The sequence below is a fragment of the Barbatula barbatula genome (genome assembly GCF_947034865.1).
Source record: "Barbatula barbatula genome assembly, chromosome: 5".
In the NCBI taxonomy this organism is placed as follows: Eukaryota; Metazoa; Chordata; class Actinopteri; order Cypriniformes; family Nemacheilidae; genus Barbatula; species Barbatula barbatula.
Genome location: NC_136769.1, coordinates 4,692,027 through 4,715,335, shown reverse-complemented (window position 1 = coordinate 4,715,335; position 23,309 = coordinate 4,692,027). Strand labels below are relative to the sequence as shown.

General features: G+C 39.9%; 1 protein-coding gene across 1 annotated transcript; it reads left to right on the top strand.

Moving 5' to 3' along the window:
• The first annotated feature begins 646 nt into the window (after positions 1–646).
• xpo6 (exportin 6) lies at positions 647–17,266 on the top strand. The gene is made up of 25 exons (XM_079457556.1): positions 647–1,090; positions 2,196–2,286; positions 4,360–4,472; positions 4,581–4,778; positions 4,948–5,107; positions 5,832–5,909; positions 7,284–7,752; positions 7,829–7,955; positions 8,041–8,150; positions 9,191–9,299; positions 9,406–9,498; positions 10,099–10,168; positions 10,615–10,774; positions 11,410–11,502; positions 11,908–12,055; positions 12,146–12,292; positions 12,373–12,544; positions 12,750–12,905; positions 14,422–14,536; positions 14,625–14,703; positions 14,789–14,881; positions 15,091–15,252; positions 15,901–15,999; positions 16,192–16,422; positions 16,569–17,266. Exons 1-25 carry the CDS (start codon positions 1,088–1,090, stop codon positions 16,668–16,670), a joined length of 3,378 nt encoding a protein of 1,125 aa, XP_079313682.1. The 5' UTR covers positions 647–1,087; the 3' UTR covers positions 16,671–17,266.
• The last annotated feature ends 6,043 nt before the right edge of the window (positions 17,267–23,309 follow it).

Here is a 23,309-nt window from a genome sequence, read left to right as displayed (position 1 = left end):
ACTTCCGGTAGTGTTAAAGGTAGAAGCAACCTGTTACTGTAAGACAGAGACTAAAGCTCCTCCAGGGGGCGCTCGACGGCTCACGATGCAGAATCACTTCACTGTTCACCTGTATTGCTAGCTTGTATATAAATGAAAATCCGCTAAAATAATACCTAGAAAATATTTTAATTAAAAGTTAAATATAGCACACGTCAGCCATACGCTTGTATTGGGCAATGTTATGAAATTGATCAATTTGTAAACTCGTTATGTAAAATTAAGAGTTAAACAAAATGTTTAAAGTTGTCACAAGTGTATTAACTCAGTTTATTTAAATTGTATTTAACGTATTTATATTTGATTTATTATTCGTTGTGATTGCTCGTTATTGAACATAGAGCCAAATAAAAAAGAAAACATATTTGGAAACGACATCTAAAAGTAAAATCCCGAAAGCAATACGTTCCATGCGCAATCTGTTTATAATACGCATATACAACGGTTTATGTAAAAATACTATTTGTATTATAGAATTGTATTTGTACCCTCGTATGTACAATGTTTCCGGTTCTCAACGTAAACAATCATACGTCCGATCTGCTAAGCCCCGCCCACTCACGCACGCGCCGTCCGCCATTCCACTCTCTTGATTCTATTTCTCTGTGTGAGTCGTCACTTCCGGTAGTTTAGCGAGCAGAAGAGAGGAAGCCGACGAAGGCCTGCACGATCCTACCGATCTAAGGAGTGGCTTTATCAGCCTTCCAAGGGCTCAAATTAAAACACCGAGTCCCGCGTTACGGTGCCACCTCCTCACATTTACAGCCCGGAGTCCCGACACGTTTTTACGACCGGTGTCGTGTTCGCGCTCCATTTTCCCCGCAGTCATTCGATGCGGTTCCTCTCCGGACGGCCACAGCCTGCGACTCGCCCCCTCCTCAGCGGATCAACAATAATAACAACAAGTGTCCGGCAGGCCGGGCCCGGGACAGCGATGCGAGGTCTCGGGGCTTCCAGTAGGTGAGAGACGCAGACCCCCGGGGAAGCATGAGCGAGCAGAACCACATCAAACTGAAATTGTAGCCGCTTAAGAGATCACAGCCTGGGCATGGTGAGTGAACATTCTTGCATTTACATGTGTGGTGACGCACAATCTGTCTTCGCGAACTACAAGGAATCATGTGCTTTTCGCAATGGCTGATAAAGCGAAACTAACGTTACGTGCACTCTTGTGTTCACGTCAAGGCCCGTGGGTTTGCATTGCTGTATTTATTCAGATCCTTGCATCGCATTCGTTCGCGTAAAAGCTCGAGGATACATCAATTTAACAAATGCACGTAAAACGCGTGTTTCACGAAACCCTGACGCGAGTGACGCATCAAGCCTTTTAAACTCGCGTGGTATAACACGAGATGTCAAATCAAGAACCCGATTAACGAAAGAGTCCGATCTGCATGTTTGTGTAACGGACACGATCCGAGCAGCTATGAGGAAATCGGACGCATTCTTCTCCTCGTGACGTCATCGTGGCGAATGCACTGTAGCAACGCGAGACATGTCATGACTCATTCAAAGAATTCAGAACCCCGAGCGTCATAATCAGCCCATTTCCTGTATTCGTCTTCCTCTTTCTTCATCCATTTAAGAGCATACTTGCATGCCAGAGTATTGTGAGAGTGTTTAGGCACTTGATGTGTTGCGCTTGCTGTAAAAGAGTGTTTGTTTTGACCCATGTGCGTACATTTTGGTAAATGTAAAAGCATAAAATGTTGCTGTTTTGCAAACCGTCCTATTTGAGAAATACAGACGCGTGAGGATGAGCCGGGTATGTAGAATACTCTATCAAAGCTGTGAGGTTGGTGAATTGTAAAAAGAATTCATCATCTCCCCAACAGGAGCGGGAGAGAATTTAATACTTGAACATGTATTTGTTATGCTTGTAAAATCAATTCAAGTTCACTGAAACGCGTGTCACTAAAATACAGATTTCGCGATATCATCACTACTGATTGATATCCCTCTGCCGTCCGCATGGAACCGCAACTTGGACCATGTGGAACTTTTCAAAGTCTTAAAGCATGCACATTTGTGACATATTGATAAAGTGCAGAGGAGCCTGAAGGTTTGCTAGGTTTGTTGCATGATCGCATTAAAAGGTTGTATTTTATTTATTAATTTTACTTTTTCTTGTGCCCTTCTTTCTCTCTCTCTCAAAGGCGTCAGAAGAGGCCTCCTTGCGGGGCCTGGAAAGTCTTATGACCGAGTTTTTTCACAGCTGCACCACCAATGACCGCAAGAGAGAGATCGGTGAGCATCCGTCTGATAATGACGATTACACTTTTATCATATCCTCGAACCTGCAGATTCATCATTTATCCCATTCCATTTCATGTAGGCCATCACCAGTCATTTGTGTAACGAAACCATATCGCGAGGAATTCAATTGCCCTCTATTTATTTTATGTATATTGCACTTTATTTAATAATGTAATGTTTGCGGAGAGGCTTTGGCATTCCATGTTTGACCAAACTGTGTTATGTTGCCATTTGTTTTCGTTGTTCCGTACGATTTTACCGAAGCCATCACAACATATATTTGAAGGGTTAGGGCTGCAGGATTAATGCTATTGTAATCATGATGGCGATTTTTGCGTACATTTTTTTTATTTGAGCATAATCGTTGTGGGCATCGCTTTAGATTACGGCCAGCAATGTACCGCATAATTAAACGGGATTTACAGCGCAACAATTTGTAACAATAATGTACCGCTACAGTACATATCTGTAGATAAAGGGAAATAATATGCAAAGTTTGGGGAATAAAGGGGTAAGAGTAAGGAAAATAAACAAAATCCTTTATAAGGGAACTGCATGCCATATAAAAATCCAAATCAAACCGCTCTTGAAATACTTACATTTTACCCATTAAAACTTGTCAAAATTACTCATAATTAAAGGAAATTATTTGTGCCCAACAAACATAAAATCAATAAAATAAGAATTGTTCATTAAGTCAAACAGTTGACAGGTAGTCTGCGTGCTTTATTCGTGCTGTTTTGCTTGTGCAAAAATGAACACATAATTTCCCCTCATTACATGTTTGCTATAGTAAAAAGATTTAGCACTTAATTCATGTCCACGGTAGTTTATTTTTGGCTACATTGTGAAAATGTTGTGTATGTTCAGGCTAAGATTGTTAAATAGCATACTCCAGGTCATGCATGCCATGTCAAATTAAAATCGTTACCCCTTAGATTATTATTTTTGACTTATTCACTAATGCATAATTGCATATTATTCCCCTTTACCTACAGGTATGTGTTGTAGAGGTACATTATTGTTACAATTAGTTGTATATAGTTGTATATTCTGTTTAAATATGTGGTACATCGTGGGCTGTAATCTAAAGTGGTGTCTTCTTTTAAACTGCCACTTTACAGGAAATACCAAACCCAAAATTATTTCTGCATTTAAGTACTATACTAATACTTTTTTGCAAAACCCACAGACAGACATGATGGGTGACCAATGATTTATAACCAAAAGACCAAGAAATCAAAAATGAAGTAGCAAGGTTTCAATCTGAAGGTCACAAAATGAAAATTTGTGTGGCGTGTTAAGACGGTTGGTTTCGTGCCTTGAAATACGGTGTTGAAGAAGTTCATTGGCAGCAGATTATAACGCATTCTTTGCTTATGCTGAAGTGAAATTAAAAACAAAAGTTCTGAAATGTCAAAATTATCGTGTTTATTAATCGCGATAAAAATGTTGAGCAAAAAATCCTGATTATCATTTTATCCAAGATCGTTCAGCCAGTAGCTTAGTGTTAAACATAACTTCATTTTACAACATGGTTGTAAGAAATAAAACTAGTTTCAAAACACAAAGTGTTTAAAAGGCCACAGTGTATTAGAAGAAAACGCAGATATGAGAGAGAGAAAGAAAAAAATTGTTCACTTTACAAGCCGCGGCCAAAAGATTTCAATTGAAATACAGATTCAGGGGACGTAAACACAAACTTCTTCATGAACGTTATATACATTTTCGTGAAGTAGACCCAACTACACAATAGTTTCGACTTTACTCAAAATTAGCATATTGCAAACACGCTTGGACTCTAAATAACGTTGTTGCAGATGCCATACTGTGTGCGGCTTGAAGTGTAGTGTCTGTGGCCTTGTGGACGGTTATCTCTAATAGTCATCACAGCATGGTCACACAAATGAGCTGTGAGAAAAAAACTGCTCCGAAGAGCTCAATGTGTCTGTCATGTTCCTGGATGGCATCTACGTCTCATGCTCATGCAAATATACCAGACCAGATGATTTGTTACCTTACAGTTAAACTTACAGAATGTTCCTATGGCTGTTTGTCTTGCAGAAGAACTGCTGAACAGTTTTGCCGGAGAGTCTGGATCCTGGAGGCATTGCCTCTACTTTCTCTTCAACAGCAGAAATGAATACGTCATGATGTACAGCCTCACTGTGTTTGAGGTAAACAACAGCACAGACCTACAAAGACTAATAATGGTGGTTTTGGTTTAGTTGTGTGTGGCCCCAGTTTGCGTTCAGTTCAGGCGACGAAAACATGTCTCTTTGCAGAATCTTGTCAATAAGATGTGGGTTGGTGTGGCAAGTGAGGACAAAGCGGAGCTGCGGAGTTGTTTGCCCAAGCTTCTGCTATCCCAGCATGCACTGCTCCCTTTCTTCATCAGGAACAAACTCTGCAAAGTCATCGTGGACATCGGACGACAGGACTGGCCAATGTTCTACCACGACTTCTTCAGCAACACCTTGCAGGTACTTGCGGTCCTGTCCATCTAGTGCAGATCCCTTTTTATTTCCTACAGATTTCCCCTCTTTGTTTACATAATCTTTGACATTTTGTTCATGAATTCCACACATATCGTCGTTTATTTAAACGAAGACGTCTTCACATTTTTGATGGAAGCGCACGTTGTTGTTGTAGTTGGTACAGTCTCCATCACTAGCTCCGCTGGGTTTGGTGCTGCTGAAGATGACCTCGGAAGAATTGGTCTGTCCGAGAGAAGACTTGAGCGTCGCTCGCAAAGAAGAGCTCAGAAAACTTCTGCTGGAGCAAATACCCACCGTACTGAATCTTCTGACTGGTGAGATAGAGACGCTCACACTAAGATTCTCATAGAAAACGTCTGCAATGACAGGAATTATTAAATGTGGTATGCCGTAGCGTGTTGTGTATGATTTGAGCGAAAAAAAATAATAGGCCTATTTTTCCATATATTGAAAGTGCATGGGGACTGATGCTGTTTAGCTTCAATTCAAATAAGTAATAATAAATTCAGGTTTATATATTATTTTTATATATATATAGCGTTTTACACAATGTTTCATTGTTTCAAAGCAGCTTCAGAGGAAGAAAGATGGATCCTTGGGATCAAACCCACGACCTTGGCAATGTTAATGCCATGTTCTGTCGTCCTTTACTCACCATCTTGTCTTTTTCAACTTTTATGACTTTCTTTCTTCTGCAGAACACAAAAGAAGATATATTGAAGAAACCGCTCTGGCTCCCATTCACTTCTATCCTATGGAAACAAAACCAATAGATGTGAATGGGAGCCAGTTGACAACATTCTTCAAAATATCTTCTTATGTGTTCTTTGGAAGAAAGTAATACAGGTTTGAAATGATAAGAGGAAGAGGAATTGATGACAGAATTGTCATCTTTCTTCAAAGTATTGAAACGCAGGCCCGGATGACTTTTGTGTTGAATTTGTAGTTTTATGTTGGGTGAACTCTTCCTTCCGACACTGAATCTTGTAGACGCGTCAATCTAAGCAGCCGCGTTGAATGTCTGTCTTTTTTAAACAGGTATTCTGGAGACGGTATGGGACAAGCACAGTGTTACAGTCACCACCCCCCCTCCATCGCCGAACTCGAGAGAATCAGGTGAGTCTTTCGGTTGCCCCTCGAAAAAACATTGGGTCTAGGAAATGCGTTTGCTGTAATATTCTTATCTGCAAGAGATATTAACAGCATTGCTTTTATACATACGATTTTGGATAACCATTATTTGTTATTAGTAGCATTATTTTTCATAATAAAAGCCTTGGGTTTCCACTAATAAGGACAGCCTTGTTAATAAAACTTTGTTGATCATTCGTTAAAAATAGTTGATGGCCTATTTTTATTGGTCAGTCATCCTCAATAGGCGGACCGCTGCTTCGTTCCATCTGGACCGCCAGCGAATATTAAAACATTTGTATCCGTCAGTCTGTTTACTGTTTGCTATATGCCTCGCACCTTTCAACCAGATTTGTGATATTTTATTAAGCATAACGTTTTTATCTATATTTAGCATTTGCATTATTGATCAACATGTAAACATTTGTGACCCTGTGACTAACATCTCATAATCGAAATGATTATTATAACAAGCATCACAGATTCATTTCAAGCTTTGATTTCACTAACATTTTGGTATTATTCAGTCAATATTGAAGGATATTTGAAGGACTTTTGCTGTGTTTTCACAAGCAGGTTCATATTTTGTAATGAGCAATGTTATAATTGAGATATTATTTAAAGAGAGAAGTAGTTCTGTATGAAAGTGAAAAGGTTGACGATGGCAAGGAAAAGCTTATTTAGTTAGTAACTCTGTTTATGATTTTAATTGTTATATAGCATTTTAATTTTTATATTACATTTGCTGTTTGCGTGTACTCGGTATATTTATTTATTTACAAATATTAATAATCAGACTTCTATTAAGAGAGCGTTCCCCTAAAACCACAGAGCCTATACATACATATATCAGAATATAAAATAAATGGCCTGATAATAGATCATATCTTTAATATAGTGTATCCAACTGGGCTAACGGTATTAAATATTAATTTATTTTCCAAAAACATATTGTCCGGACCTCCGTTTTGATTGTTAAGTTTTATTGAATACCCCTGGTATAGGTAAAGTGCGATATGGTACAAAAAAAGCCGAAAAAATATTGTAGGACGTTGTATAATCTAGAAACGGTGGAATCTTGTCGATTTCAACAGCCTTGCTGATATATGTGACCAGTCTGTGTAAACCAAGCTAAAGTCCCCAAATTATATTATGATATTGTTCATCAAAGCTCGATTATCATTTCATACTTTGACAAGGCCTTAGTCAGTGTTATAGATATCAATATTTTCACAGAAGGTTCGTCACACTTCTTTTTTTATACAGTAGATCTGAATGACTTGAGCTGGGTTTTCTTGATCTTGGTAACAAGCGTTTTTCTTTTTGTCTCCCGGTGTCATTGTTGTACGTGTTGTGTAGGTGTTTTGGCGGGCGACAGCTCACCGATGATCCTGGACGTCGAGAGCGGCTCTCTGTGTCTGCTAGCGCTGGAATGTCTGGCGCATCTTTTCAGCTGGATTCCCCTTTCCTCCTCCATCACTCCATCCCTCCTCGCGTCTATCTTTCATTTCGCTCGCTTCGGGTGCCAACAGCCAACCAAAACTAAACCTCCGCCCACCTCGAACGGAGACTCCGCCCCCGGGCGTCATCCAGCCAATGGCGACGGGGGTCTCTGCAGGACCGGTCAGATGGATCGCGCCCGACTGGGCGTCATGGCCATGAACTGTATTAACGAACTGATGTGCAAAAACTGCGTGCCTGCGGACTTCGAGCAGTTTTTGCTCCGCATGTTTCAACAAACGTTTTATCTGCTGCAGAGACTCACAAACACACATTCACACAGCAACACGCACACTATTAGAAACAGGCTGCAGGAGCTAGATGAAAGGTAAGCAGTGGGTTTGACTGCTTTATTCAATTCACTGACACAACTCAAGTTTTCTGACTCTGTCTTTCCGTCTCAGCTATCTGGAAAAGTTCACCGATTTCATCAGATTGTTTGTTAGCGTTCATCTGCGGAGGATCGAATCGAACGCCCAGTTTCCCCTAGTGGAATTTTTAGCTTTGCTCTTCAAATACACCTTTAACCAGGTATAACACCTCTGTCTCTATCTCTGGATCTGGAGAATACAAATAAACATTTGTGCACTTGCTAATTTGATTCATTTGCTTTTAGCCGAGTCGTGAGGGTTACATGGCCTGTCTTGAGATCTGGAGTATATTCCTGGACTACCTGACCACCAAGATCCGAAGTCGATTGGCTGACAGAGACAGCGTCATGAACAGGTGCGTCATAAGTTTAAAGGTCCAGCTTGTGAAATTTAGCGGCGTCTAGTGGTGGGGTTATGAATTGCAACCAAACGGCTCACTGACACATTGCACATGACATATAATATTGAAGCAGGTTTGAGTCTATTCTAAATTTTCACATCAGATCTACTTCCATTTGTTTTTAAACTATATCATGTTTTCATCAATAGATCATTTAATGCATGTTGAGCTTTATTATATGGTAGGATGGCTGTTGCCGTACGTAATTAAAAGTATTCATTTGTGATCAAATAAAACCCCTGAAACGAATGTGTGTTTTCCCCATGTTAAAAATGTGGTGTTTGATACAGTGTCGGTGGGTCAAGGATTGAGACGTGTGGAACCCCCCTGCTAATAAGGACAAATATTGTAGTATACAGGGGAAAAAAAATATCTTTCAAAAATCGTATTTTCCCTTATTACTACGGGCATAGCCTACTACGGGATAGGCTACAAATATACTACCAACTTTCCAAATTTAGTTGAACTCATGAAATTACAAAGTTGTCATATTTTTCATTTATTGGAGTTTTATATCAAGTATCAAAAGGTAATTAATCTCGCAATAGACTATAGCAATAAGGACGAATGTATAGCACCTAAGTGCAAAATGTGTGGTACATGTAGGACTTGAACAGCCATTTTCAAATATTTTCATCATTTTATTAAAAGTAAATACCTTTACAATCTGATATGTGATAAGGAAAAATTTCAGCAAACAGCAGTCCCGAACCCACAACGACATGCATTAGGTAACACTTGCTTTCGCTCTACGCCACTGGTACATTCGATTTTCTCAACCTTTCGATTTACATTTTGTCTATTCCAATCCGAAACTAATGGGCGGAGTTAGTATAAACAGCCTCTGCTTACAAAGCGGGCTACTTGCACGGTAAATCATTTTTTTTTCCAATAAGTGGTGGGGACAATGTCCCACCCTTCCACTCGCAAATTACGTCTATGTTTTTTTTTTGTTAGAGAGTATGGTAATGTTGTTTGTTGTTGTGTTTTTGCAGGTATAAAGACGCTCTTGTTCTGCTGTTGCGAGAGGTTCTCAACAGGATTCAGTTCAGAATAAACCAAAGTGAGCTGGAGGAGCTTGACGACGAGACGCTGGATGATGACGTAAGAACTCAACATATACGTGGATGCGTTTTTTGTTAGCGGGAGCATCGCTTTTTGTTTGCCGGCAGTTTTGAATGCAACTCTTTTCTGCCTCTGGTTTCTATAGCAACAGACGGAGTGGCAGCGGTACTTGCGTCAGAGTTTGGAAGTGGTTGCCAAGGTGATGGAGCTGCTGCCGTCTCAGACCTTTTCTGTGCTGGTACGTGTGTGTGTTCTCCCTTTGTACTGAAAAAAATCATCATCCTATTTGCAAGTCTAATAATGCAGGTGTCTAATATGAATGCAAGCCTTTGATTAACATTAGGGGTGTGACGATACAATATATTGATGATAACCGTGATATTAAAGACCTAGAATATCAATATATTTTGTTTATTGTATATACAGATCGTTATATCGTAAACTATTCTGCATCCATTCAAAATGTTGCTTTAAGAGTTTCGGTGTTTACAACTTTCTCTCTCTTTGCCTTCGTACACTTGTAGTACGAGTGTGATTTGTTGACCACATAACAGACAAAACGTAACGCCATATGTTGTATTCGCCAATAAATTTGTCGTTTATTTTATTTATTTACATTTACAAACATCAAACAAATACAGTGATGATACCGCGATAATACAGCCGTCTGAAATTTAGCTGGCTACGATAACCGTGCGGTGTAAAATCTGATACCGTGTCGGCACTATTTTACATCATAAATCCTTCGACCTCTTATGTTAATCCTTCCTAATACGCTTATTGATGTAATTGTGAATCAGTTTGATATCAAAGTTAAGTGCTTTTTTGTGTACTTTAGTTTCCGGTGCTCCGGGAGGATCTAGACATTTACCTTGGCCTTCAGCAGTTCATTGTTACATCAGGAACAAGTGAGTTTCTCTTTATTTTCAAAACGGAAACATTGAGTCGATCAGAATCTTACAGACGCTCTCAACTCGACTGTATTGACTGTATCCGTTGTGTTCAATGTAGAAATCTATGAAAAGGAATTCATTACCTTTACAAATTAAGAGCTTCAAATATTTCTCTTTTCGTGAAGCTTAATTTTAACATCGTTTCAACACCCGAAGAGGAATTTGCTTGTCACATGATGTGCGACGGCTTCATTTCCTTGTTTGTTGTGCAGTTTTGTTTGTGTTCTGTCAAGGGCCTGGGGAGATTTTGTTTGGTGCGATTGCATTGTGTGTATTTATACAGTACTGCAGATCTGATCTTCATCACAGTCATGTTTGTTCTGTTTGATGGGGTTTTAGTTTCGTCGCTCTTTGCGATGTGATGCTGTTCGATCATTTTAAACGTGTGCGTGTGTGAGCAGGTCGCAGGCTGAACATCACAGCAGAGGCCGACTGCAGACGGCTGCATTGTGCTCTGAGGGATCTGAGCTCTCTGCTGCAGGCCGTGGGACGTCTGGCCGAGTTCTTCACCGGTGACGATTTTACCGGACGATTTAATGACGCTCTCGCCATCGTCCAGAGGTCAGTGCCTTATTTGTTTGACTGGAATATTTTTATGTCTGAAGGAGGTTTTTCTTTCTTTGCATTGCAGGAAAACCTGCAGAGATGTTTAAAATGATTTTTTTAATGTGTTATTCAAAAGCTCGCCAATGTCCAACATCCCCAAATGAACCTAAAACCAGTTTGGTTGAATTTTATCCTGTAAGAAAAGCCAATATTAGATTTCGACTTCCTATGGATAGCAAAAAGGGCTGTGCAGGGATTAATGGCATCCAGAATAAAAGTTTGTGTTTACAAAATACATGTCTGTGTAATGTGCATAACGCATTCACATACTTGTATATTTAAGAAAAATATCAAAATGAGTAAGTGTTTATATACAATTGAAATTATATATAAAATAAAAATAAATGCATTTAAATATTTCCTAAATTTATATATTTGTATGTGTTTATAAAAACAAAATGAATATGCACAGTGCACAGACACGGATTATGTAAACACAAACTTTTATTTTGCATGCGAAATGATCTTAAAAACCATTTCTCCTTTTGTGACTTCTCTTATTTTGTGTTGTTGTAGTTATAAGCGAACACATCATATGATTCCACGTTGGGTCAAACAACGTGTTTGACGTTGAACTGATCTCTTCACAGATTGGTGGAAGTGTCGTGTTATGGTTCTCAGATCAGCCTGTATGATGTTGAAATGGCCGTTCCGTCAGTGCTCAAACCCGACCTGATTGATGTGTGAGTATTTGAGAAGCTGTCATAAATTAGTTTATGCATTCTAAAATATGAAATATATCGTCGTTCTCCTTCCAGACCGTCCATGTCCAAATTCACGGTTTTTCAGGAAATTATCAAATAATTATAATCCCCATTTAAAGATGAAATACTGTGATGTCAAGCACCTTTTCAATGGTTAGATAAGTGCACAAACCACCAGTGACCAACATAAAGGGTGACCAATAATTATGATTTATAAAAATAAATATATATGGAAATACGAGGTTTCAGAAGGACCGAAGCGATATACTAGATGTATAATCTATTCATATAACATGTAATAAATATATGTACAGTTTTTATGTATTATAATGGCTAAATATATAACTATATTTAATATATCCATTTATTAACTGCGTTTTATAGCCACGCACAGTCATTGGCCGCTCTACAGGCGTATTCGCATTGGCTGGCTCAGTTCTGCAGCGAGGCGCAGCGTCAACAACATCAAACACAGTTTGTCGATCTGGTCACGTCAAGCATGGCCGCCACAACCCCTCTCATCAATGTCAAGGTATTGGCTATACGTTTCCTTCTATATCGAATGCATCCAATCAACGGTTTCCTGCTTCTCTCATGATTTCCTGTTTTGCACTTATTCCAGGTGCCAGAGAAGTTACTGCTATCCGCGTGCCATCTCCTTGTCTCCATGGCGACCACCGTCCGGCCGGTATTTTTGATGTCGCTACCTGCCGTGCAAAATATCTTCAACCTGATCACGGAGAACCATAACCACGGATTACCTCAAGAGGTGTGCGGTTATGCTCCAGTAGTTCGGCGCAGTTTGTGCTTTATTTGCGACGTCATGTTTGTTTTTGGTTTCATTTTTAGGCTCTAGTCCTTGTGTGTCGAGCTCTGTCCAACATGTTACTGCTGCCTTGGCCCAGCCTGCCGGAAGCAGAGCAGCAGTGGCCGAGCCGTTCGGCCAATCACGCGCGACTTATCAACAGTCTTACTCGGCAGTACCGCCTCCTGCCACGCCCAAATGACCATCACCCCACAAGTGAGGCTAACGGAGAGTTAGCATTGATAGCATGACATGATTTAGCATCATCCTATGTATCATAAAAGCGGTGTTTTTGCTGTAATCGATAACGTTTATTGGTTAAAAGTAAATAAATCGGTACTGTATCGTGGATCGTTTATTGAAAAGACCTTTGCTTATGTCTAACGAATGAAGTGAAATTCACGTGATGTGTTTTTGTCAGGTAAAGCCGTGATCCGGCAGACTGTGTGTGTGTTGAAGGATCTGGTGGACAGTATATCAGGAGAGGCGACTAAATCACGTCAGATCGGTTACCACAGCCTCCAGGAGTCTGTGCAGGTCACGCTGGCTCTGTTTCCCCTCTTCATCCAACAACCAGGTAACTGATCATCTGTAGATGATAAAGACTCGGTTACGCCGTAAAACTATATTATTCTGTTTATCAACTTCGTAGAGAAATAATGTAGAGGAACAACAAGGTACAACATGGTAGCTGTTGGCTACTATGGTGTACTTGGACAGAAGCTGGTCCGATCTGGTCTGGTCTTAAGAGAAAAAAGAGAGCATTCGTGGTTTTTGGAGGGGTCATCAGGACACGAGCAAGCTATCTATAGTCCAACGGGTTTCGTTTATTCATATTTTGCTTATAATTTGAGTGAAAGACGTCTTATTTAATGTTTTCTCCCTGACGTTTTGTCTACTGTATTGGCATTAAAGTGTAAGAACAATTTAGTATATTGACAAGACGAATAAAATGAGGTGATACGTTTTTTTTGTACAACGTACATTTAATATTTGTTATGGAGAAATTAGAGATTTTAAATGTGAGATCTGGAACGTCATCTGACTTTAGCGGGTCCGGTCAGGTTGGCACGAAAATCATTCTAAGCAGATAGCGAGGGAGCATTTTCAGCGGCACGAACAAAACAGTCCCGGGCAGGGCCTCAAATTTAATGTCACTATAGAAAGGTAAAAAGAAACGAGCCCAAGTACCAAACACAATTAAATGATCTTCTCTTACTCTTTTGCCTGTTTTCCGGAAGAGGGATTACTTTAAACCAGGACTAGGCCTTAGTTAAATTAGGAAATTTAAGACCAAGAGGAAGTCTGAGACTAGGCCTTTCCAGGAAACCGCCCCTTTAAATCGAAGTCTTTAAAGAGCATGATGAAGGTCTCAGGAATTAATACCATGTCAGTTTTGTTTTTATGTTGTCTCATCCACACTCCTAAGATTTCTTTATTTGTATCTGAATATGCAATCACACGCAAACACCAAACAAACACATTTAAAATGTTGTGCCTCTGTCAGGTGTCTACGTAGGGATCCAGTCTCACGTAGCCAGACCTTCACACTGAAGTTCTTGAAACTTTGGCTGCTTTCTATAGCCAAGGCCTGCCCAAGAGGCCATATGTCTATAAAGCAACCAATCACGTTTCGTACCGCGTCATATTTAGAGGCGTGGAAATGTCCCCACAGTATCAGACCGTATCAGTACATTCACAAACACTTCACATCAACAACAGTGATTATAAGTTTACGCCGCGATCTTCGCATACGTTTAAGAATTAAGCTCGTGATTCATTCGTATTGCAACTGTTGTAAACACGACAGCTTGCTTCTTGGATCAGACGGCTTCGTGTTGTTTCGAGCGGACCGGAAAAGAATGCGACACGCACGTCTCCCGGAAATCCTGTGAAATTCAACCAATCAGATGACGACCTCGAAGCGTGCTGAAGTGTTTCCAGAAAAGTGTGGCTTATGCATCAGACGTTAAGCGTGTAGGGAACAGAGACGGGTGGTAGCTCACACAGAGCTTTAGTCATACAGGAACATGATGCAATCATAAAGACACATGACATCAACACAATAATACTGATGTTCCCCTCTCTCTCAGATGTGACTGATGAAATGCTCAGTTTCTTCCTCACGCTGTTTCAAGCTCTGCGTGTGCAGATGGGCGTGGCCTTCACCGAGCAGATCATCCAAACCTTCCTCAGCATGTTTACCAGGTGAGCTAAGCCTCGTCTAGCATTACGTGGGACTTTTATCTGCTTTTCTGTTTCGTGGTTGACGTTTCGTCTGCGTTTCATTCTTCAGAGAGCAGCTGGCCGTTAGCATCTTGCAGGAGGGCAGCTCTGGCTCCAATGTGGTTCAGAAATTTCTGAAGATTCTGCAGGTAAGATGCCGTTTGCACACGGTAGAGACGCGTGTTTGGTATTTCTGTTAGCCGTTCAGTGTTCACCTCGCTTCTGTTTGTTCAGGTTGTCGTTCAGGAGCCCGGACAGAGCTTCAAACCTCTGTTACCCAGCATTCTCAGCCTGTGCTTGGATCAGGTTTACCCAATAGTGTCAGAGGTACAAAACATGAATCTAACCTTAGTAGCAGAAGAAAGGAAACGACGTGTCTTTATTGAACCCAAAGGCATTCATTCAAACAATCTCGCTGTCGACAGACACTAAATATATAGAGAGAGAATACTAACAAATATTGAAGATGTGTTGGATTATACTGTATATGGCCCCCGAAATGTTTGCTCATCATTTTCTGTGTTTGTTTCCTCAAGCGTTCCTGTCCAGATGTGAATGCGGAGATGTTTGAGCTTCTCTTCCAGATACTTCACCAGAACTGGAGGTTCTTCTTCAAGACTTCAGTGCTGAGCAGCGTGCAGAGAAGCGGAACCGAAGAAGTCATGGAGAACCAAGCTCAGTTCACCGCTGCCATGCAGGTATCAACACCGGTCGTTCAAACATCTTCAGAAACAAGAAAGATAATCGAGCCGGTCTTCCCGATGGTTCAACCGATTATCTTATCCGATTTATATCCGACATTCTCGTGACTGTACCTGTGATCGATTAACTAGAAGATAAACAGCATCTTCTCTCTTTCATGACCTGTGTTCGCATCCGCTCTCTTTATGGATGAGCTCCGTTTGTGTGCGAGTCCTCTGTCCCTACCAATGAGATTGGTGCAGTGTTTGCGTTTGTTTCAGATGGCTCTATTTATTTATTTTAATTGTTTTTTTTTTATATAACCGTATTTTATATAAAAGTATAACCGTAAATAAACATCCATTCTGTATATCGGGCACATACACATGCAAATAATCTGTTTCTGTTTTATATATATATATATATATATATATATATTAATCGGTCGGTCACTTGTCTGGGTCACCACGGCACTCCACACGATATGGACGAACGTCTTCAATCTCGTTTTTTAAAATCACAAAGTTTGTTGTCTCATTATGAAGTTCTTTTATAGAAACCTTTAGTTTGGCCCAACCATACACAATGAGTAGCTTTACCCACCAGTCAGTGGGTTTCTTTTTTGTGTAATGTATTCATCTCTGAGCGTTGTGTTTGTCTTCCAGGCGTTCGGTCAGTCCTTCCTTCAGCCAGACATTCACATCTTCAAACAAAACTTGAGCTATCTGGAGATTCTGAACGGCAAACACAAACTGTATCACAGGGTGAGACGCACACGTGTTATACACTTGCATCACAGCAGTAGGTTTTGTTGGCTTTTGCACACATCCGCCTTATAACATGTCACAAGCTTATTGTATTGGCACGTTTCATGCCGTCAAAAGGTGTTGAATTGCAAAATGAAATGACAAGTGGACCCAGTTTGTGTTGACATTGTCCTCTCATATACACTGCAGAAGCTGTTTCGAAACGCCATGCTTTCACACTTCCTAAACGTCCTCCTGCAAGTCCTTCTGCACAAAAGTCATGACCTCCTGCAGGATGACATCACGCTGGCGCTCTATAACATGGCAGCTGTGGACTTCCCAGCGTTCTACTCTTCCTTCTTGCCCGAGTTCCTCAACGGCTGCGAAGGACTCGACCAACATCAGCGCACAACGCTGGCGCGAAACTTCACACCAGAGAGGGTATGAACACGCGTCGATGCTTTCAGAACATTTGGTGTTGTCGGCGCCGCTGTATGCAATAAATCGGCCAGTTTTGCTCCGTGAAATTCATTTTAGATGATTTTAATGATGCAACAAATTAAAGTTTGATGTCTTGTCTCTCGCAGGACCTGCCATCATTTTCTCAGGGAGTGTATCGACTGGTAAATGACCTACGCTTCTACAGACTGTGCAATGGAAGCCTTCCGCCAGGAACATTGAAGTTATAGCAGCAAATCGCACCCGCCACACAGCCAAATCATGGCGCATCCCTGTACAGATGCAGATCACTGCTTTTAGTGGTCACGTATTGCCTTTCTCCAGGGGCCCGCCTGGGATCTCAGTGGCGGCGTGTTTGTTCGCAAGCTTGTTTTATGTTTCCTTCAGCTAGATTTTACACGCTGCCAATGATCAATAGGCCAAAGCGGATGTTGTTCGGCTGCCGTCGGGACTGGAGTCGCCCAAAATCGGCTGATGGGTTTAAAGCACTGCGTTATGGGATGCACCGCTGCGGAGCGCTGCTTTCTGAACTGTTTGCGAAAGTGAAAGAGAAAGCGCACTTATTTTGCTGAGACGAACGGACGGCTTTTAAAACGCACTCGAGATTGTTTAAAGCGGTCTTGCGTGCGAGCTGGCGTTGAAGCATATCTGGAAATGTGAATGGTTTTAAAGTGAACAAGTGCGATGCGGCGCACTGGTTTTTCTTTTCTCTTAATTGTCTGATTTTATTACCTCTTCCTCATTTCTCTGGAAATAGTGTCTCGCGTTTTTCATATCATTCCATCCTAAACCAGGATAAGCAAACCTTCAATAAAGTTTTATAATGAAATGCATTGTCTTTTATTGTAGACCCACATTAAGAGGTGCTTCATTGCCATTTAACTGAGGTTCTGTTAGATGTTACAAGTGGAATATATCGTTTCACATCTGGGAAAAATGGAGGTTTACTTATTGTAGGAATGCCAAGTGCGTAATAACAGCAAGAACTGTCAACAAACCAAATAAACAACTTGTTTTCCAAGCGATCGGACTGAAGTTTTAAAACCGTAAATTTGTGCCCGATATATTTAGTGTCATATTGAAGCGTTGCTACAGAATTATGTCTTTAAGAACTGCTCGAATGTTTTAATTATATTGACAGTAAGAAGATCTTTAATGGGGCCTGAAAACAACCACCAATTTTCAAAATGCTATTTCAAAAACTTAACTTGATACTTATGCGTGATTTTAATAGCAGTTACTGTAAAATAATTTATTTGACATTCATATTTTATCGGTCGCCTGATGATATTTATTGGTCAAATGTTAAACGATCAAAAGAAAGAATATAATAATGTTTGTTTGCAATAAGAATCGAAAAATAGTGTGTTAAATTTCGTAAAATAAAAAAACCTTCTACAGGAATAATATTTAATATGGTATAAAAATATTATGATACTATAATGTGTGATGGTGTTAATGGGGTCATAACGCAGCGGCTTTCTCGTCATATTATTTGTCTTTGATACGTTAAAACAGGTTATATCTGATTTCTGAATTCCCGTTTGTTTGTACGTTTTTCCACAGAAAACACATTTTCCTCACAGACGAACTCTGTAACAGTTAACGTTAGGTATGAGTTAACTAAAGCACTTATTGCGATTTGCTTTATTTTATTTAAAACTACCAAACTACCACCCCTCCTGTTAATTCTCGTTTTGATGGGCTGTAATTGTCACTTTCTTTATTTCTCTACTGTTTGTGTTTAATGTGTTGAAAACAGCGCGATCCATCGCCGGCGCTGTGGTGGGTCATTCGAGGCGGCCGAGCCCCCCCCCCAGCGGTCATTGATGCCCCTCCTACAGGCCAAGCCGTGGCCCAAAAAAATATTTAGTTATAATTTTAATAATAAATCTTCAAACTGTAACTTAAATAAAAACAATGGGGAAAATGCATAATTTTGGTCAGTGGCGCTGCTAGCCATTTTGGTGCCAGGTTAAAAATAAGTATTAGCATAAATAGCAGAATATGCATTTATTTTTGTCCTTTAATTATTTTGTTTAGAAAATGAGTCCTTTAGAGTATTTTTTTTATTTTATCTTTATTTATTTATATACAAAAAAATCAGTTAAACCTTATACCTTTGTTTTTTATTTAGCCTATATTGTATTTATATGGTTTTTTTCTGTCCTGTTCTGTTGTTTAGGATATCTGTTCTGGGCCGGGTTTCCCGGTAACGATCTAGCCTATCTTAGCTCTTAAAAGCGCTCTCTACGTGCAAGGTTATGAACGTTAGCCGTAATTCATCGCGCGTTTCCCTAAAATGTAGGCCTACATCTTCCCAAAAATGATTAGGAATCAAGACAGGAAACTATATATATATATATAGTTTCCTACATTCTACCCTAGAATGTTAGCTCCAATGATCTATCTATATAGAATGTCACTCTATATAGATCATTGGAGCTAACTGACTCTTGCCGTATCCGGTCGGCAAAACAGCAATTTCAGCGCTGTTTTTTGTTCCTCTTTTAGATAAAAGCCCATTTGTCATTCTATAAAGATCTTTCAGATTTAGGTCTGGATTTCCATATTACTATAATGTTGCCAATGCGTCAAAAAATATTTATCAAACGACAGTGCCCCCCCGCCAATGATCCAATGCCCCTCCGGTAGATCTGCTCTGACGCCGACTCTGGAGCGATCTAGACGGTTTCATCAGACGCACAATTTATTTCAGATTTACTTTGCATGTTAAATTATATATTTTATTGTATATTAATTGTATTAAATTAATGTAAAACTACATAACAGTTATTAATTCTTTGCGGAGGTCTCCAAGAAGTTAAGGGTGGGCTTTGGGGGCTTAAACCCCTCATGTTTTGCCAAAAGCCCCTCATGTTTTTGAGGATTTAAAACACTTTATTTCACAAACAAGAAGATTATAACATTTTTAAGTCCGTAATGACGGTAATTTTACACGTTTATTCCATTAAACGTATTTCTGACTCTGCGTTCACACCAGACGCGAATGAAGCGTCGTTTTGCCGCGCTGCCAAACGGACGCACCTGAGCCTGTCAGCCCGTGGCACTGTTTCGCAAACATCAGTTGCTTTCGTACAGTGGTAATCTGTGAATTTTTTACATTAACAATAAACAATACGCTTGTTAAACTGACTCTATTTGGTCATGAACCATCATATCCAAACAGATGATTTGCTGATGATATTTTCTGAATATATATGTATTTAATATAAGTTTTATTCTCAGGGGCCAAACCCACTATCCCTTGCAACCCTTTAATATTTTATACGTCTCCGTAGAAATACCTACAACAAGAAAACAAAATAATTATTAATAGAAACTTAAAATGATTGGATAGCACCAAATAATTTAAAACGCTGTTTAACGTGTACCGTTACCGCAGTAGTGTTTTGGGGATTTGGATTACGTATTTATTTGATTAAACGTATAACTAATCAAGTTATCACAGATGGCAGAATTTTTTTTATTACTTTTTTTGTATTTCATTATTGTAATATAGATTTATTCTATGTATAGTTTTAGGTCATTTAATTTATTGCTTAAATGTGTACTTTAAGCGTCATTTGTTTCTTGCCACAGGGAACATGATGAAAGTGTGCAACACCGTGAAGAACTGGGGTCAACATCGACTCAAGGCTGTCCGTTTCCTCCTAACCTACTATGAGTATTTCATGATATTCGTGCTCCTGATCAGCACTGCAAAAGAAGTTGCCACAACGTTTGATATTGTTGTTGTCACATTAGGTAGATTGAAAGGTTCCACCTGTAGCCGGTTTTAACAATGATGTCTTTTCATTTACATTTATACATTGCTGAATGTAATAGACAAGTTCACAATCTTGCATCGAGTCCTGTAGACCTTTAAAGTCCCAGTGAAATTTTCTTTTTTTTTAAATTCATGAAATATTGTTTATTTTAAATAGCTTACCGTTCTCTTCTTAACATTCATGGGCCCTCATAATCTTCAGTTAAAATCTATAAATGCACTTCCGTCCTGTAGCAAAGTCCGTTTACGGAAGTCGTGCCGCTCGGCGGCCATGTTTGCAACACTTCTGGGCAGCCATTTACGTCATAGCAAGTCCACACTCCTATCTACTTGAATGGGGGAAGGCATATGTTTCCAAAATCACAATTAAATAGCATATTTTACGTTAACATGACATGAACTGTATCATAGAATCGTTAGTCTTAGGCCCGATTCGTATTTTGCGTCTTTTCCGTGTGCATATTCGTTAATTTAAATGTAGACGCGTGGCAGGAGCGTGGAAATAGGGGACAACGTGGTCGCCGCATCTAGATGAAAAAATTTAAACTTTTTAGAAAGCCGCGAGTGCACCGCAGGTCATGTGACAAGAACCAACCAGCCAATATAGACAAGCTCAATGAAGACGGAGACACAGATGATCACAGCATAACTAAATCTAGTAGCAGAGTTACTGCAAGGTGTTTTCAGTGCATATAATCCACATATCCTTTCTTTATACCTCCTCATCTCAAAGCAACGTGGCCCATGGTTACTTGGCGACGACCGACGCCTGGAGAGCGCAAAGTCCAGGGTCGGATAAGACCAGATTCACATTTTGCGTCTAAAACCGTGCGGAAAACTCGAGCTGCACTGCGTTCTCCTTTTCCCCAAAGCGACTGGACTTTACGCTCTCTGTAATGTAGAAGTGTATGTTGCTAACTTGTTCGACGTGATCACTTCATTGCAGCAAATTTAGTCGTTTGAGCTTTTCATGTATTTGCTAAAGTAAAACTTGTAATCTCGGAAATGCTTTTCAATGTCAGTCAAAAAATGTAAACATCATGACAATGCCTAATGTGAATGCTTTTCACAAGATGCATGGAGAGGTTACCAGTACTAAAATGTCAAGCACTGAAATTTGTTGGTCGTCCTCAGAATATTCTCTGGAACTGCTGGAGGAGGTATCGCTGGCCCTTTTTGCATGGGAATGTGCGCTTAAGATGTTGACAGAAGGACGCGAGTACTTCAAAAACCTCTGGAATCTTCTGGGTGAGCTATCATTGTGAGATTATAGCTAGCTATCTGTGGGTTGAACTAACACACAATTTCTATTGTTTATGTTGTTGGTAAGTTTCATGTACTGTATTGGAGGCAGATGAATGTCCTGAATCTCAACAATCACACTGTATCCTCACAGGCAGAGGTATTCGTTTAGTTTCTTTTCTTAATGACTAATACCTTGAGGATACACTTGCAAGACGATCAAAACATAAACTTAAATATGAAATATAAAACTTCATGTCTTTTTCAAGTATCCTGAGACTGGTGATAGGACTCAAAGGCATTAAGATGTTCAGGATCTTTCGGTAAGAGTCGTCATCCATCTGTATTGCTAAACTGGTTTTTGTTCACTATGCGATCACTCTTTTCACATTGTTTTGCTATATAAAGGTCATGTTAAAATGCAAATGTTTATTTCAGTTATCTAGAGCATGTCAGGGCCACCTGGTCCAAGTTTGGCCATGCTCTGAGAGCTGTTGTTGGCTTCCTCATGGTCATGATCTGCAAAAGCGTGATTTTTTCTATGACCTTACGGGTGCTCTTTAGCCAGTATGACCCGGAACGATTCGGGTCAATGTTGAACACCACGGCCACAGTGCTCCAGCTTCTCACTATGGACAACTGGATGAGCATTTATTACACCAGCCGAGACAACGGTACTGTTCAAAAGCCCACGTTTTCTGGCTTGATTTAAAGTCTTTCTTAAGAGTTTAAAATGTGTGGATGCGTGTTTAACAGATGCACCTTATATTGCCATCTTCCTCGTTTAGTTTATCCTCTTGGAGAGTTTTATGTTTTTCAAGTAAGGAAATACATTAGCATTCCATTTTTTGTAAATGAACATCGGTGCTTGTAAAGGAACGTGCTCTTAAGTTGCATTATCCATTTTGTTTTCTCGCACGATAAGCCTGACCTTCAGCGTGTTTGTGGGGACGTTCTCGGACTGTGGCGAAAATCAAAACACCCAAGAGGTAACAATAAATAAATCAAATCCTGAATGAACATATTTGACTGATAACAAGGTCTGTGATCATTCAGGACAAGTGTAAGTTGGAGACGAAGACGGTAAAGTGGACAGGTGAGAGATTTGGAAGCATACAGTAATGTTTCATCAGAATAAATGAATTGAATCTGTTTGTCCTTCACACATCACATTTCTGTGGTTAAATACTGCACTTCAAGATGTGTCGACCAGCTTTGACGTCAATGACAATTCAACGTTATTATGCGCAACTTATCTCGTGCACGTACGTGTAAATGACCCGTGTAATGTTGAATCTTATCACATATGAAATGACCAACAAAGCTGATTTAAATCATCAATTATGACACAAACGTTAAGATTTCTGAACGAGGAGTTTTTCGAAAGTTAATAAGGCATTTTTTAAATATCTGTTGACAGATCAGGCGTCGAACGAGGAGACCCTCGAAGACCCTCGAAGACCCTCGAAGACCCTCGAAGACCCTTACCCCAAAGATGTCGGTGAACGGTAAGTGTGGGAGAAAATATGAACACGTGGAAAATACACCTCATCGAAAAAGGTCTTTTTTAAAACGTTCTTTAGGATTTCCCTACAACCTAACGTGTCACAACATTGCAGGATTTTAATAAAACCAGTTTTCTATAGGAAGGAAGCCCTCACCGTACGGTACCTCCAACTCCTCGAAGAGATCGATGAGAAACACCACGAACATGACAAGCTGGCAGAAATACAAGACATGTTCAACGGGTTTATGTGTAGTGTAAGTTCACTCACTAAGCATTTGGATCATTTTTATTTAAAGTGACTTTCATTGATCGGTTTGTGATCTCTGGGAC